Here is a 16714-nt window from a genome sequence, read left to right as displayed (position 1 = left end):
CTCTCCAGGATCAACACCCAGCTGTGTTCTTGGGTCAGAGTTGCCCTGTGGTCACTTGAATGGAAACACCACACCCTCTTCTCTGCTTCACGTCTATTTTCCTAAGGCTTTGTTCTTTGATATATGTTCTCCTGAACGGAGCAACTTAACTATTCATTTCTAAAGATAATATCCCTACGCCAAAAGTTCTCAGCATGATCTGGAGACTTACAATCCAATCTAATGTTTCCCTCTTCCAGCGCAATAGCATTCCCTGCTAGTCAGTGCTTTCCAACATTTCCAACACTAATTAACTGGTTAATTTTTAAAAAAATGTCCAGGACCTAAACAGGTGAGTAATCTACAGAAGACTATTTAGAAATAGGCCATGCCAAAAAACACATCCCATTTACCTGGTACTGTGACAATGGCCTACATATTGCAACACAGCTACACAGTGACAAAATGCATCCTGCATTTATAGGTCAGAAGTTCAGAGCACAGAACCAGCCATCCAAACTAGATTCCCTACAGGCAGAAGCCTGTATCACAGACACAGTCCGAACGAGAGGCGAACATCCAGAGTGCACCCAGAAAGTAGTGCACATTGACAAAGAATTTAAATGCATCTACAGACATCACCCTCGATACCGTGTAATTAAACAAGAAAGACCAGAAATATTTCGCAACACATCCTGTTCCCGTGTGCTCAGTGCTCTCTCTCTCCTCTTCCCTTCCTCAGTTTCCCAGACTCACACCCATCACCATTCTTCCCCTTCCTCTCTTCCCTCGTCACTCCCTTCATCAACATCCCTCTCAAAAGAACATGTTACTTCAGCCAACACATCCTGTCCTAACTGTGCAGAACTCTCTCTGTGCGCTTCCATCCCAGTCTCACAGCCCAGCTCTCCAAGACCTGGAGGACAGAACCAGTGGCATGCAGGTGTACACTGCCTGTCCTAAGAGCCAGGAGCAAAAGCACTTGATGCATTGGGGCTTTCTTATTCTACTTGGCTGAAAACATTCCATATCATATTATATAAAATGGAGAAAACAGGCGTTAAGTATGGAACAGCCATGAAACATATGACCTAGGAGTTGGGTGAAAGTCCCCTTAAAAATGAGTGTTTTTCTCTCTAGGTCAAACAAGGAATGTCTCCAGAGACTTTCCTTTTAACACGACACAGACTGCTAGGGAAGATAAGTTTATTTTCAGCGTGCCTTTGTAGCCTTCCTTTTGTCCACATTCTAAATTTAAACATTTAATTGTTAACTGTCTCCTTCTCTACTCCAGATATAATTACTCAGATTACATATGTGTTCTACGGGTACTCGGTGTCAGTGTGTATCTTTAGAAATCAGATTACATATTGCTTTTTAAAAATCACAGTAAAAAAAAAAAAGTTATGAGGACCCATCAATAATTTCCACACTCACTTTTCTTTTAAAGATTGTAAAACTGAAGACTCGTTCCATTTTTATAGTACTTAGTATGAAAAGAAAAACTTAAGTAGGAGGAATTCATATCATAGGATGTTAGAGTTGAAGAAATTACATAAACTGTCTATACCCAGTATGTGACATCACGTGAGTGTATGAGCATGGCCCCACAGAAAATGAGACTAGCCACGCTTGACCTACGCCTTAGCCTCACTTTGGACATGTCAGGAAGCTTGTATGTGGTGAAGGTATCAAGGATTTCCCCATCCATTCCGATTCTTCCGGGTGACCACTTCCCAGCCCTGAGTTAACTTAGTTTACCATTTCCTGACTGTCAGAGGAAGTTAGGAACCCAGAGGTGTGAGGTGTATGTAACTCAAGAGGACCGAAGGGTTTTAAACAGGGCTGAAAGCTAAAAGTGTGAGACACTAGGGGGCGTCAAGAGAACAACCTCTTGGACAGGAGCTGGAGCCTCAACTGTTAACTACAGTCAAGGGAAAATCTCTGCTCTAAATGAAGTTATGCAACCAATTATCACAATCAAATTCAGCTGGGAGGAGAGAGGACAATTGGTTTATGCTCTGGCCATCAGCCTGAGGACAGTGTGAAGTCATGGTAAAGCCTTCAAGACGGCGCCACAGACTTGTCATCAGGTTGGTTTGAAGAACAAAGCTAGGACTCCTGTAGCTAAGAATGGTTATCTAGTGCCGGGTTACAGCGGTGCCAGGCCAGGCTTTCTAACATGGGTGCTGGACCCAACTCAGGTTCTCATGTGTGCACAAGCGCATTACTCACAGAGCCATCTCCCCAGGGCCTACTGTTCTGTTTTAAAAGTATTCTTTTCATAAGAACAAGGTTCCAATGAACCGTGACAATAAATTGGCTCATATACTTAGGAGTGGGAATATAATTCCAATGTAAACTAATTCTACTTCAGTGTTTCAACCTTCATGTCTGCTCATATCGGGAGGGGGCTCTCAAGAAAAAACACAGCCTTTCTTTCATTGTGTGGATAATTACAATTAACAGCAGCTGGTTGGCCGATGAGCCTGCCCAATCACTCCGGTGATAAACTGACGACCAGGCAAATAACTTCAGCTGCTTTGCTTACATGTGACTTCTATTAGTTTTCTGGCCACAGATACTCTTTTGTCCCCACCTATCATTAACCCACTGTGGAGGCATGCCAGTTCCCTACAAGATTATAACATTCCCTTTTGTCTTTTACCCTTGATTAGGAAAATGAAATTAACTGCCAGATGATGCACATTCCAAAATCCTTGAAAATGGCTTTTTATGAAAAAAAAAAAAAAGTTTCCTGTCACACACGGTAAAATTTGAGACAGAACATTTATATTTAATAAAGTTAAAGCAAACATAGGCAATTCTAATTAGCTCGAATACTTTGTTATTGTACCTTTTTAATATAAGTTCTAAAACTCCATTTTAAAAATTAAATTAAATGTTCAGAAATGCCGTGTTTTTAATTTCAGTTAAGCCTAACCTACCATCACTCTTTCTACCCTGAGTGAGCAGGTAACCTGCCTTAAATTTATACTATAAGGGGCTAAAAAGATGGCTCAGAGGTTAAGCACATTGACTGTTCTTCCAGAGGTCCTGAGTTCAATTACCAGCAACCGCATAGTGGCTCATAACCATCTGTAATGAGGTCTGATGCCCTCTTCTGGTATGCATGCAAATATGCAGACAGAATATTGTATACATAATAAATAATCTTTAAAAAAAATTTACACCATGAGTGGCAGCACTCCTGGGGTGCTTGGGTTTGGCACACTCCTCCATTCTGTAACCCATATGACAGAGATAGAGCATCCCTGCAATGCAGCACTAGCAATACACAGAGAATCCTACATGCAATAGACTGGTAACACATAGTTGGAAAGATGACTCCAGAGGGACTCTAGGGAAGGCACGGGAGCTCCAGGCACAGGAAGTTCAAAGCACATTTAGGCCTCTGACCAAAAGCATCATGGACATGATCAGCAACCTGGCCTCAGGGGGATGCTGTGAGGGATGCTGTTCGTGAACATGCACTGGAGATGCCAGTGCAAACTTGAAGTCGGAGAAAGCTGGACCAGCTCATTACCCAGCACGTACAGACCCTGCTCACTGCCTTTACTTTCTCTTGCAGGGCCAGGCTAGCAAGTTTCTCTGGCATTTATCACTATGGGCATAAGGTAAGGCCCTCTGCTATTCTATGACCTGTGAGTTCAGAGATTTCCAGAAAAGCTCAGCCTATTCTGGGTCCAAGCTCAGACTATTGGGAAAAATTTAAACCTAAGCACTGGCAAAGGGTTGCTGGATCACAGCAAAATCTGGAAAAACAATACTTTTTGACCCTGATTTCTTCCCTCATGCTGTCCATGCCCTTTGCTGTAGTGAACCCACTCTTTATGGCTTGAAGTCTCCTCCCTTCAGGTCTCCATGGAAGCTATGCTGGACTCCAGAATTCATGGCAACTAATTTCTCCTAAAATTCAGATCTATACCAACTTCCATCCACAGTTACATTACTTCTGCTCTTGAATGTTTTTTTTCCCCCAGTTGGGTTAGGCTCTCCCAGGGCTCAGTGGCCAGTTAGTCTAGCCTAATTGGTAAGTTCCAGACCAAAGAGAGACTCTGCCTCAAAGGAAGTGGATGACATTTCTAAGAATAACACCCAAGCCTATACTCTGACCTCCATATGCATATAAACAAATGTGCATGTTCCCCCCATCTACACAAACATACATGCACACAAGCTAGAGAGTGAGAATGGCCCCATTGGGCTCATATATTTAAATGCTTGGTCCCAAGTCGGTGTAACTATTTGGGAAAGAGTAGGAGGCGTGGCCTTGTTAGGAGAGGTATGTCACTGGAGGGAGGGGGGTGTCGAGGGTTCAAAAGCTGGCACCATCCCCAGTTACCTCTTCTCTCTGCCTGGTGCTTGTAGATCAAGATGGAAGCTCTCAGCTACTACCTCAGCACCATGCTTCACCGTGCTTGCGTGCCTGCTGCCATGTTCACCCTGTGACAGTCATGGGCTCTAACTCTTTGGAACAGTATGCCAAATTAAACCATAAAAAAAAATTAAACACTTTATAAGTTGCCTTGGTTAACAGAAAAGTAACTAAAATACATGCACACATATCCATGCATACTTCTTAAATTCTTAAACTATATTCTACCAAACACTAGAGCTATAAAATGATCAGTGAAAACAGGACTTGATGGTCAAACGCATTTGAGGAAAAAAAATGACTATACAATTGCTCAAAATATTCCCTGCAAGGCGAGCCATCCATCTCTCTGAACTCACAAAAGATCAGAAGATTTGCTTGGGACAATGAAACATGACAAGGAATGATATTTGCACTTAGAAGTTTTGAGAATTGGCATGTGGTTCCACTCTCTTCTTTCTGCAGAAGACAACAAAGTCCCAGCTAAAGGGAGTTCAGCCAAGGTGCTAGGAAAGATGATGTGGAACAGAGTCTCCTTAACCCATGACATGTGCTAACGAACCTGTTCTAAACATGTGACATTCAATGATGGCTGAATGCCGAGCTCCTAAGAGTCAGATTAACTTTATTTAACACACCATTGTTGACATCTGCTCTATCACATAATTCTTGAAACCTGGAAGACATCCTGAGGGAAATTTTTCAGAAAAATACTAAAGGAAACACTTGCTTTGAATCTCCAGTCCACTCTGAAGGTTTAATATTAGGCTAATTGTGTCATTTCTCTCTAAGCCAATCAGGACCAAACAAGGAGTCATTCATAATCCTGGCATTAATTACTCGATTCTTAGAAACTTTCCTTAGAATGTTAGCTTTCCACCTAACCATTCCCCACGTTTCCATGGTGATCAGGCTATGCCCTGCTTTAAGTTATTCCACATTGTGTGAAACACTGGTTTTCAAGCTGCATCATGCCCAGGGTAACTCCATTTTACAAGCAGCATTTTAGAGACACCACCGCCTCTCCAGTACCACCCAGGAGGCACTCGCTGACAACAAAGTCCAAAAAGTAAAAAGCCATCATCTACAGCACAGTAGATTGAAACCATATGAGCACATTAAAACCATCTCAGAAAAACAGGCCAGGAATTTATGACACATCAGACCCTCACCTAGACCCCAGGAAAAGATCTAAGGAAGAGATATAATGTGGCCACCTGAGGGTGTGTCAAGGGACTGACTGGCAAAGAATGTCTAACTGTCCTCTGGCTATAACTCAGCTCAACCCCACTGCTGATACTGTTGCTTATCCACCCATTCCCCCATCCAGACCAGTCCTGCCCTTCACCTCTGCAGCCTTCCCAGTCCTACACCTCACCTTTGCAGTTCAACTCGACCCTGACACCCAGCTCAAGCATGACTCTACACCCTGGCTGAGTTTCCAACAACAATCCAGTTGGGTTCGTCAACCTAATCACTAAGGTGACCCTCTGCCTCTGTATCAGCTCCCTGCTTCTGCCCTGTCAGGCCTCTCCTGGAACTCTGCTATGATGTCCTCTTTAGATCTTTTGGATCTACTTCTATAACCTACATACATACATATAGATACACTGTTGGGGGGGGGGGTTTCTGTCCCTCCTGCCAGCTCCTAAATCATGGTACAGAGGCTTATTATTAATTAGGAAAGCTTGGCCGGTAGCTTAGGCTTTTTACTAACCACCTCTTACCATTTAAATTGCCCCATTTCTATTAATGTACTTTCTGCCTCTTGGCTTTATTACCTTTACTCTGTACTGCCCATGTTGCTTTTCTGCTTTCTCCATCTCTGGCTGGCATCTCTCTGCATCTCTTCCCTTCTTCTTCCCAGAGTCCTCTCTGCCCTGAAAATCCTGCCTAGCTATTGGCCGTTTGGCTTTTTATTAGACCAATCACAGTGACAAGTCTTCTCAGTGTACAAAAAGATTATTCCACAACAATACACAGCTATAATTTGAAATGTGTGACTTATGTATTAATATCGGTAATTAAGATTGGATTAAAACCCATTTTCCAACAGCAGGCTGACAAGGGAAATCAAGATCCTGTGACAAACTGCAGCCAATGATACCTGCAAAGCCTGGGAATTTACTGTTATTTAATGAATTATGACACTGTAGAAAGACACAAGTTCTTCTGGCTGATCCTGGCATAGCAAATCCTCAACAGTTTCACGACTCTTAAAGATGTTCAAAGTACAGAGTATCAAATTCCCCCCAGGGAACCTGCCCCATGGAGATTTCTTCCCAGAGTCCAAAAGAGATGCTACAAGCGGCTGGGATCTAATCAGAGGGATATCGAATGAATCTACGTACACTGAGCACTTTTAGGCCATTCACTTTATTCTTCTAAGTCAATTCTACCTACACAGCTTCTTTTCTGCACTCACACTTAGCTCCTCTCCTGTCTGAGTCTCTGTACCTTTTTCTGCTGTTCTCTCTTGGTTCTACCTTAGTTCTACCTCGAGTCTCTGAAGTTTCCAGTTCTTATACACATATCATCAGCAATTCTCTGGCTAAAGCAAGGTCACAAGGCTTGAATTATTTCAGGGTCATAAAAGTGGAGAAGAGTTTACACCAGGCAGTGACTGTCAGGCTTTCTTTGTGACTCAAGAAGGGGGTGACTTGTAGAAGCCTCAGTGAACTCTTAAAGGGAAAGGGTCAACTGAGAGGGAGAGAGACCTTGAATCAATTAGGGAAATCTAAGAAGGGGAAGGGGGAATCTGTGTGTAGATAATAAGCTAATTAACAAACCAAGGTGAAAGTAAAAGGAGTTATGGATTTAAGGTTAGTGAGGTTAGCTTCTCTTATCTGTCGGTGAAGTGAGCTCAGGGTATGCTAGTGCCCATCGATCTGCAGTCTGTCCTTGGATGTTTGAAAAGTGTCTCAGATGAAATACTTTTGTCTGGAGATGGCACTGGCCAGATGTTGGCTACTGAAGATAATTACAGAAAAGCAGACTCTAAGTCTATGCTGGAGTAAAAGGAACAAAGGCCTGACTGTGGGAAAAGGGTCTTTGTTTGCGTGACTGTTTTCACACATAGTCAAAGGGATGTCATCCATATGCCCCAAACTTATAGGGGAAAGTGCGCTCAATAAATGATCAGTTACACTGTTAGACGTTCTTGAGAAAAGAATCAAATGGGAAAGCTACAACAGCACACAAAAAATTCACTGCAGGAAATGGCTAATACATTCAAAAGCCAGTATCACCAAAACTCCTTGAGTTTTGGCTTTCCTCTGGCATAGGCATTGGCTATGCCAGGTTCTAGCCTTGTCAGTACCAGCTGAATTCCTACTTCATTTTTCTGCATCTCGCAGCAACAGAGGGGTACAAAGTTTGCATTCTGGTGGGTTTACCTTCTCAGATACCATTTCCAATCATTAGACATCCATATGGAAACAGACAACACCACAGCCCAATGTCTAAGACTGCAATAGAAACACAAGTGAAGCAAGAGACTATAGCAGTACCCTCGGCGCAGTCAGTGACACCAATGAACGGCACAGGAGCATTTCAGAAGAAATTATGACTCTATATGACATTAGACTTCACTGAATATTTAGAGTTAAAAGGTCATCAAGATTTGTTTCTAGTGCATGCCTTTAATGCCAGCACTCTGGAGGCAGAGGCAGGTGGATCTCTGTGAGTTCAAGGCCAGCCTGGTCTACAGAGTGAAATCCAGGACAGTCAGGGCTGTTACACAGAGAAACCCTGTCTTGAAACTCCCCCGCCCCCCAAAAAAAGATTTGTTTTTAATGTACTCAACAATGTAAAAATGACTCTAAAACAACTAAGAACATTATATGATTAAGCCATTAGCACTGGCTTCAAGGATTCAGAGTCTCGAGGAGTTTGTGCGGGAATAGATGCTTGCAGTAAAGCTTAACAAAGTTAATCTGATCCTAGAATCTCAGGAGTGGGCTATTCCATCTTGGTTCATGGACAGTTGTAAGACAGCTTATGTCTGGTCTTTCAGGAATTGAGTGGAACTGTGGTTGGGCTGTACCTAGGTTTTCTGATGGAGAACTTCCTCCTCTGCTACAGATCTGTGACAGTTTGTGCATACTGTCCCCCATATCAGAAAAATCTACACTCATCCATGAGCCCCCAACTGTGACTGCAGGGGCTTCCTCCCTTTCTGAAGGTGATGTCTCCTTCTTGGCTCCTGCCACACTCTTCATGCCTTCTCCCCCTGCAGTGAGAATTCATAGTGACCCCCCCCCCATCTTCTACCTCTTGCTTCCCTACCCAAAGGAGACTTCTCATGCAGGTCCTGCTGGTCCTCGTTACTTCTGATCAGACTTGCACATAATTTTGTGTCTATAATAATTCTCCATCTCTTAGTTTCACTAAGGATGCAGTGTTTACAGTGGCCATGGCGGCACACGCCTGTAACTCCAGCACTGGGGAGGCAGAGACAGGAGGTTCCTTGCAAGTTTGAAGCCGGCCTGGTCTGCACAGTGAGTTCCCAGCCAGGCAGGAATACCAATGAGATCCTGTGTCAAAACCACAAAAGGATGTTGTGTGTGCTCTTCCCCATGGTCCCCATTGTGTGTGTGTTGTCGGGAAGTTTCTAAAACACCACCACCTTCCTAGAAGAACTTGAAGATGTTTCTCCTGTCTCTCTCCTTCTATACGTATAAGAAAGCCAACTGGAGGTTCAAAGCAAAACAACAACAACAACACTCTCTATAAAATGAAATCAGACTATTTTTCAAAACGCTTACCAAGTAGATATTTCAGAACAGGAGCAAAGAGTCATTTACCCATGTTTGCCCCTATGACTAAACACAGAAGAGACTATGTGATTTTTCTGGGCTATATGACAGGGATAAAACAAGATAATTCACGGTTCCTTCAAATTTCTTATAGAGATTTCCCCTCAAAGAGTAGTAGCTTTGGTGTCTTATTTATAAATGGTTATAGACAGCCACCATGGGGGGGGGGGGGCTGAAGCTTGGTTGGTAGAGTGCTTTCCTAGTATACACGAGGTCCTAGATTCTAATCTGACACCATAATTGGGTGGCATAGACCTAGACTCCCAACACTCAGAGCCAGAAGCAAAATGCTCAGAAGTTCAAGACCATTCTCAGCTCTGTGAGAGGCCAAGCTGGGTGCATAACCCTGTCACAAACATATATACTGCATGCACACACACACACACACACACACACACACACACGTGTGCGTGCACATGCATGCACATGTGTGAACAGCAATCAAAATCACACCAGGCAAACTATCAAAATCCTGAGAAAATGTGCAGTGAGCTAGACCGATAATACAAAGATACAGAAATACAATTCTATAAAGATACAGAAATATAATTCTGCAAAGATAGAGAGATGCGTACAGGAGGCAGGAATGGCGGAAGGAGAAGGGAGACGGTATCAGTGGGTTGCAGGGAGGGAAGCCTGTAGGGGAAGTGTCTGCTGCAGCCAGTGTGGTATAAAACATTCTTATTACAATCTTGGTTCAGTATCGCGAATCACCAAGGACTCCAGGGACTGGGCCCTCTCCATCCTGGCAGCTTCCAAACAACATTTTCATTTTCATGTGTCTACCCTCTTCTGCGTTCCACTGACCCGGTCACTATGGCTGTCCTACGTCTTCTTCGCTGCTCGCCTCCCCATCATCACCCCCATGGGTCTCACCCCTTGCTGTATACGCAGCAACTCTGAGCAACCACAAGAAGGCCGTTTCTCTCATTTCTTATTCTAATGTCAGACACCCTCTGATTCTGTGAAAAGCTGCTGCCAGAAGGTGCTGTAACTGGAGTTTGTAGGGCAAAGCCCCTCTTGGCTGCTAATTAAATGACAAGTAAGACTGAAGACCTGAGAGCCTTCTTCAATAAGGTCACATGAAGAAGAGGATCAGACAAAGGCATCCAGGAATCCCAAGGTCTTTCTTGGAGTGCTGACATGAGCTTTAGTTTTAAAGATTTATTTATTTATTATGTGTACAGTGTATGCCTGCAGGCCAGAAGAGGACACCAGATCTCATTACAGATGGTTGTGAGCCACCATGTGGGTGCTGGGAATTGAACCCAAGACCTCTAAAAGGGCAGCCAGTGCTCTTAACCTCTGAGCCATCTCTCCAGCCCCGAGCTTTAGTTTTAAATAAATGAAGAATTGGGGCAAGGAGGTGAGAGGTATGCATAATTAAGCAATCTTAGTCAAAGTGTGGACTTCCCAATCACTGTCCCAGCTCAAGTCCTACAAAGTGGTTCTTACTGCCTGAGGGAACGGGCAGGTGTCCTGAGATACTTACTTTTGCTGCTTGAGGGTGAGGGCCTGGCCATCATGGTTAAGTGCCTTTGACCTTAGGCATGAAGGCCCTGCAGTCTTGGAATCCATGGTGACTCAAGAGAAAATTTTAAGGGAAGTAATTTCCCTCTGTGCCCTTAGTCAAAGCAAGGGAGACAGGCAGACTCACAAGGCGGGTACAGATTTCAGGCCTTCTGCTTTAGATAGAGTGTGGGACTAAAGAGAACTCTGTGGTTTTTAGCCAAACATTTGGTAGATGCCTGCTTTAGTACCAGTTAAATAAGCCAAACCTGTGTTAGTAAATGCTATATTAAAAAATTTGAAAAATCATAAATCCGGGGACTTGGAAGCTCAGAAAAGAATTTGCATTTAAAAACAACAGATCCATGTTGTAGGAGATTATATTTATTTCTCGAGGAACCCAGAGGTGCCCTGAGGCCCTGCGAGATGGAAACTGGTCTTCTTCTGCCACCAAGTGTCAGCACACACTGCTAACCCTGCAGGTTTTTCAGTTTCGATCACAGAAACAGGAGATCATTCTATGAGGAAAACAAATCTAACAGGATTCATTATGAAAAGCATGGAGGTATGCTAACTATACACTAAGAATGTCAAACACCTTGGGGAAAACTCAAACACCCTCCCTGCATTTACTATTTCACTGAGTAATTTACTCAGATTTTCTGAGGCCAAATTTATTTGTTGTTTTTTTTTAAATTACACAGCACAGTGATCATCAGAGTAGCTCATTTTAATAGTATCAATATACCTAGTACAATACCGTGAAATGAAGATAATGTAAAACTCACATGTGCACTGAATAAATTTCTCCTCTCGTTAGAAAGTATGCAATTTCCAAGAAAAGCCTTCAGCTTTCCAGATCTCTCCTTCACCTCACTCAGCTCTGTTGGTGCAGGGGAATCTCCACACCAGAAGAGTCAAGGGAAAGTTTTTGTATCTCCAAACTTCCAAACCTAATACACAGAACTCCCAGCTATCCCACTGGGCTTTGGTTACTTTTAGCATGTACTGCTGCCTACAAACAGGCGTCCTTCCAGAGACAGGACCCCAGAGCCCTAGGGACTGCTATACCCCACACTGACCACTCTTGAGGAGCCCTCCTGGAGCACTCACAGCCAGGACCAGGCTCTGCCCATGATGTCAATGAGATATTGTACCTTCCTAAACACATTATTACAGCTCCAACTTTTTCTTTTAGCTTAGCATGGCTAAGAGCTCTTCGGGTCACTAAAGGATGATGATGGCTAGATGAAAGGAGGAAAAGCTGACCTCTATGGCTGCACCTCCTCCAGTTAGCAGTAGGTGGACTACCTATTCATCCTGCGGTCCCAGAAGTTTGCCTCTGCTAATCTACAGCTCTTCTCTGCCTAGCAAACCTCTTTTTTTTTTTTTTAAACGAATAATCATCAGTCCCAAAAATAGCACCACCAGTATCTTGGGAGTGTTCCAATATCACACCCAAAATTATTTCCAGATGTCCTTCTAGCATGTCAAGCCAAAATATGAAAGCTAGGGGCTGGTGAGATGGCTCAAGGCCACTTGCTGCCAAGTCTGATGACCTGAGTTTGATACCTGGAACCCACGTGGGAGAAGGAGAGGATGGACTCCTATAAGTTGTCCTCCGACACCCACATGTGTGTGCAGCATGACATCCAGGTACTTACATGTATACATACACACAAATAAATAAGTATGATAAAACGATTTTAAATAATGCCTTGTTAAGTTTCTCCTAGACATTAAATGAGCATCCTCTCAGGAAGGGAAAGCTTCGGAGCCTCTGAAGCCAGTGGCTTCCCCTCACTCCTGACTTGCCATGGGCCCCTTGCTCATCACCACTTTTTACTTAACTCAGCTCACCAAAGCTATCTTTCATTGGAACCCAGCCAAACCCTACCCAGTGGAGTAAGAATCCTTGATGTGCCAAGGAAAGTTCACTGCATCCTAGGGATGTTAAGGTCAGCTCTGTTCACAAGTTCATCAGAAAAATCACTGGCTAAAAGAACATTGGAAGCTCACTCTTTACCTCTGAAATGTATTAAAAGACACAATAAGTGTTGTGCAAGCCCCCCCAACTATGGTACAGATCTCTAATTATGGCACACATTCTAAATCTCATTTGCTTTCTTATACTATTATAAAGTCCTTATAGTTACATACTTTAACATATGCTTAAATCATTGATATGCTTTACCATAACTGAGTAAAACATTCTTTTATTGTAGACGTTATTTCTTTCTTTCCTTTTTTATTTTTTTTTATTTTTTGAGCTAGAAATGTTTATAGTATTAGTAATGTTTCCATAAACATCTTCATGCACAAAGAACTTCCTTTTTAAGATCATTGTAAGATTAGTCCTATTTTAAGATTATTTATGATAATAACAGCAACAAAGGCATCTTGGTTAAAGAATACACATTCAAATGTTTTTATTTCTGCATTTCATTTTAGGTGTATGTGTGTTTTGTCTGCATGTATGTATGTGCACCATGTGTGCCTCGTGTCCATGGAGGTCAGAAGAGGACATCCGATCTCCTGGGACTGGGGTTACAGGTGGTTGTGAGCCATCATGTGGTCTAGGAACTGAACCAGAGTCCTCTGCAAGAGCAACAAATGCTCTTAACGGCTGAGCTAGCTCTCCGGTCTCAAGAACAAACTTTTTAAACTGTTTTTCAGTGCTGGCTACATGGTTGACAACTTTAAGGGCTATTCCAAGTCTACAGGCCACTATTGATAACCTTTGGTGTTCTTACACCAAGAACTGACCTAACAAATGTTGCTCTCCCATGCGGTGATTGGCCGTAGAGACGGACTCCACTGTTCTACAAGGCAATCTAGGTGGTTCTGAGAGCACCAGACCTCGGAATTCTACTTCAAAAACTTAGCTCTCTAGGATGATGGCAACCTCCCCGAGAAACGGAAACCAACCAACTCACCAAGGGAGAGGGGTCTATGTTACCATAAACAGAACTAGGGTATGAAGTTTTATTTCTGGCCAGGTGTGGTTACATATCTCAGCCCTGAAGCTCAGGGGACTCAGGCAAGAAGACAAGAAGAAGTATGAGGCCAGCCTGGGCTACATAGTGAAGGCCTGCCTCAAAAATGAACAAAGTTTCATTACTTTCATTCTGTAGGAATATATATATATACATATACATATATATATGTATATATATATTGAACTGTCTAAATTACACAATTACAATAACTTTTAAAGTTAAAAAAATCCAGTACTTGAAAAGATCTGCGTCCCTTACATAAGTGCTTCTCCATCTTTTAGTTTCTCACCTGCCTAACTAACACTAAAAGCTGGTGACTAAAGCCAAGGATAGTTCATTTTAGGTTCAACTTGATTGGATGACAGGACACCTCGGAAGCTGCTGACATGTCATTTCATCGTTGTGTAGGAAGGAGTTTCCAGAGGAAAGTAACATGCAAGTGGGCCTGGAGTAGATGGGAAGTATAGATGGACACCAAACAGGCCATCAGAGGCCTCACCTTTTGTGTGTGTAAATTTTCAGTTCTCTATGGTCAACCACAGTTTAAACGTAGTAAATAGAAAATTTGATAAATAGCTTCCCTGGTGCTATAGATCTGTAATTCTAATGCCTGGGAGGTTAAAGGGCCATGAATTCGAGACCAGCCTCAGCAACTTAGTGAGGCCCTACCTCAAAATAAAAAGGAAGGTGAGGGCTGGCGCTAGAGCTCAGTGGACCAATATTCCAGAGATACATAATGCACAAGTCTTAAATTGTGCACCCTTCTGAGCAGCGAGAGACCCTGTGCTACCCAGCCTCACCCAGGATGAGAATCATCCTTTGCCAGCATAGCCACACGGTATGCAGGGCCCTCCTGTTAGCCACTCAGTAACCATCTCAGCTATCAGACCTACTGTCACAGCATCACAGTGCTCACATTTAAGTAATTCTTACTTTTACATAATAATGGCCCCAAAGCGCATAGTAACGCTGGCATTTGGTATGCCAAAGATAAGCCATAGTACACTTACCTTTTCTTTAAGTGAGTGAACACACATATGGGGAAAATAACATACAGTGATTGGTATTATCTGTGGTTTCCAGCATTTCCTGGGGGGCCTTGTTATGCCTCTTCCATGGAGAAGACAGAGGCTACTGTAATTTGTGTCTATAGATTAAGTCTTCTCATCTATACAGAATGCCATTTGATTTCAAGTCTACACACCATCCGAGGAGGAACTTTCCATTTTGATTACCAATCTAGACTTAAGCCGTGAGTGCCTGGCATGCAACAGATACCAAATAAATATTTGATTTGTAACAGATGCTCCTCATATATAGAAATGAATTTGGGTGAACTAAAGTTGGCCAGTGGGAGAGAAGAACAGGAGACCCAGAATAAGACAGGTTCTTAGACGCAGTGTCGGGACTTTGAAACTCAAGGATGTGAGCCCCCTGAAGGCATTTAAACCTTCTGAGTCTCATAGTCCTTTCCTCTAGGGGAGGAAGTCAGTTCTGTGCAACTAAGTGCCAAGAAACCCCAAAGAACAGTCTGAGAGATTGAAATAGAGATTCTGGAACATTTAAGCATCCCTTTGGAAAATGTCACTGGGTGCTCCCACTGCAAGTTAATACTGTAAAGACAAAGCAACATTTTGAAACAGGGGGATTACCTTGACCACTGATTTGTCACTCTGGGATTAAGTGGGAAACCACTTGGAAGAAGGCGGTCCATTGGAGGCAAAAACAAGAAAGATAATTAAAGTGAAGAAGTAAACGGTCAGTCTACAGGCTCTGTGGGTTGTTATTCAAGGCTTCAAAAACTATCACTTACAACAATCACTTTACCTAACCCATTTTGTAACCATGCCTATGTAGATATTGGCGAATTTTTAACTATCAAAAATATGCAAGATATCTTTTTGAGGACATCTTTAATAGTAGTTTGTAGAAAGCTCAGCCAAACCCATGTTTTAAAAAACAAAAAGGACACTGAGAACATGCTAAACCTGGGGCGTTGGGGTTATATATACTAATAAGCATGACCTTCATCGACAGAGCTACAAGGAGTCTTAACAGGAGCAGAGGGAAGCCCTGAGAGCTGAGGGAGGAGAAGCTCTAAGCAAGAAAGCAGCACAACTGAACTCTGGCGCCATCTAGAGGCTCCTCCTGGGAGGAATCGCAAAAGCAGCAGCGGCCATCCGGACATCAGTATGCACCCTACAGCCGTGGGGCAAATCACACAGGGCTCTAACAGCCTCCTAGGAACACTGAGGTCTTTAGCACCCTTGAATTAGAACTGAATTGACCTGAAGTCCCAGGAACAAGAAGGTTAGGGTGCCCAAAAATATAAAACGTCACAGTCCCAGCCATGCTGAAGCCTGGTGTGTCCTGGAAAAAAAGTCCAGTGATACAAAGTGCACTCACCTTCTTCCAGAGCATTGGTGCCTTTGACAGTTTCATAAAGGTCAAGTGAGGCTTAAAACTTCTGCTTTCTCCTGCCAGGATGCCTTTTTCTTGAAATGTTCTTTTTGCCGTCTCTGAAGAAAATAAAAAGAACACGGAATGCTAGTGTAACACATAGTTATCTCTAGTTATTGACTGGCTGATTCAAGAGATGGCTATTGTAGTACAAAGAAGATCTTATTACGGTTTCCAAGTTTGTGTTCCTCTGGGTTCTGTGTGCGTGTATCTACATGTGTATGTGTTTTCTCCTGCTTTTTTCTTGGTTTTCATTTTTGTTTGTCTTATTTCTGTTTGTTTCCTAAAGAGGGAGAAAGAAAGCATGGAGTTGGAGGGGTCTGGAAGTGGAGAGGAGACAGAGGAGGAGAGACCATGATGAGAATATATTGCATGAAAATAATATTTTCAACTAAAAAAAAAACATGAAAAGAGAAGATAGCTATTTGGTGTTTCTTAGAGACAGAGAGAAGGCAATACAATGAGTGTGACAATAAGTGCTATGGCAGTGAAGCCTCTGATAATCACAAACACGCAACATAATCCACAAAACACGGATGTGACAAGGGAGC

At 42.9% G+C, this 16714-nt stretch overlaps 1 protein-coding gene across 2 annotated transcripts in view; it reads right to left on the bottom strand.

Annotated features, from left to right (window-relative positions):
• The window catches only part of Akap7 (A-kinase anchoring protein 7), a 137351-nt gene that overhangs the window by 63324 nt on the left and 57313 nt on the right, over positions 1-16714 (bottom strand). For both annotated transcript variants that reach the window (XM_059272638.1, XM_059272637.1), the window contains exon 6: positions 16110-16222. In XM_059272638.1, the coding sequence (XP_059128621.1) occupies positions 16110-16222 (113 nt within the window). The remainder of the gene's footprint in view (positions 1-16109; positions 16223-16714) is intronic.

Source organism: Peromyscus eremicus, chromosome 8b (assembly GCF_949786415.1).
Source record: "Peromyscus eremicus chromosome 8b, PerEre_H2_v1, whole genome shotgun sequence".
NCBI lineage: Eukaryota > Metazoa > Chordata > Mammalia > Rodentia > Cricetidae > Peromyscus > Peromyscus eremicus.
Note: the sequence above shows the minus strand (reverse complement) of the source record. Positions and strands in the feature narration are given on the sequence as shown.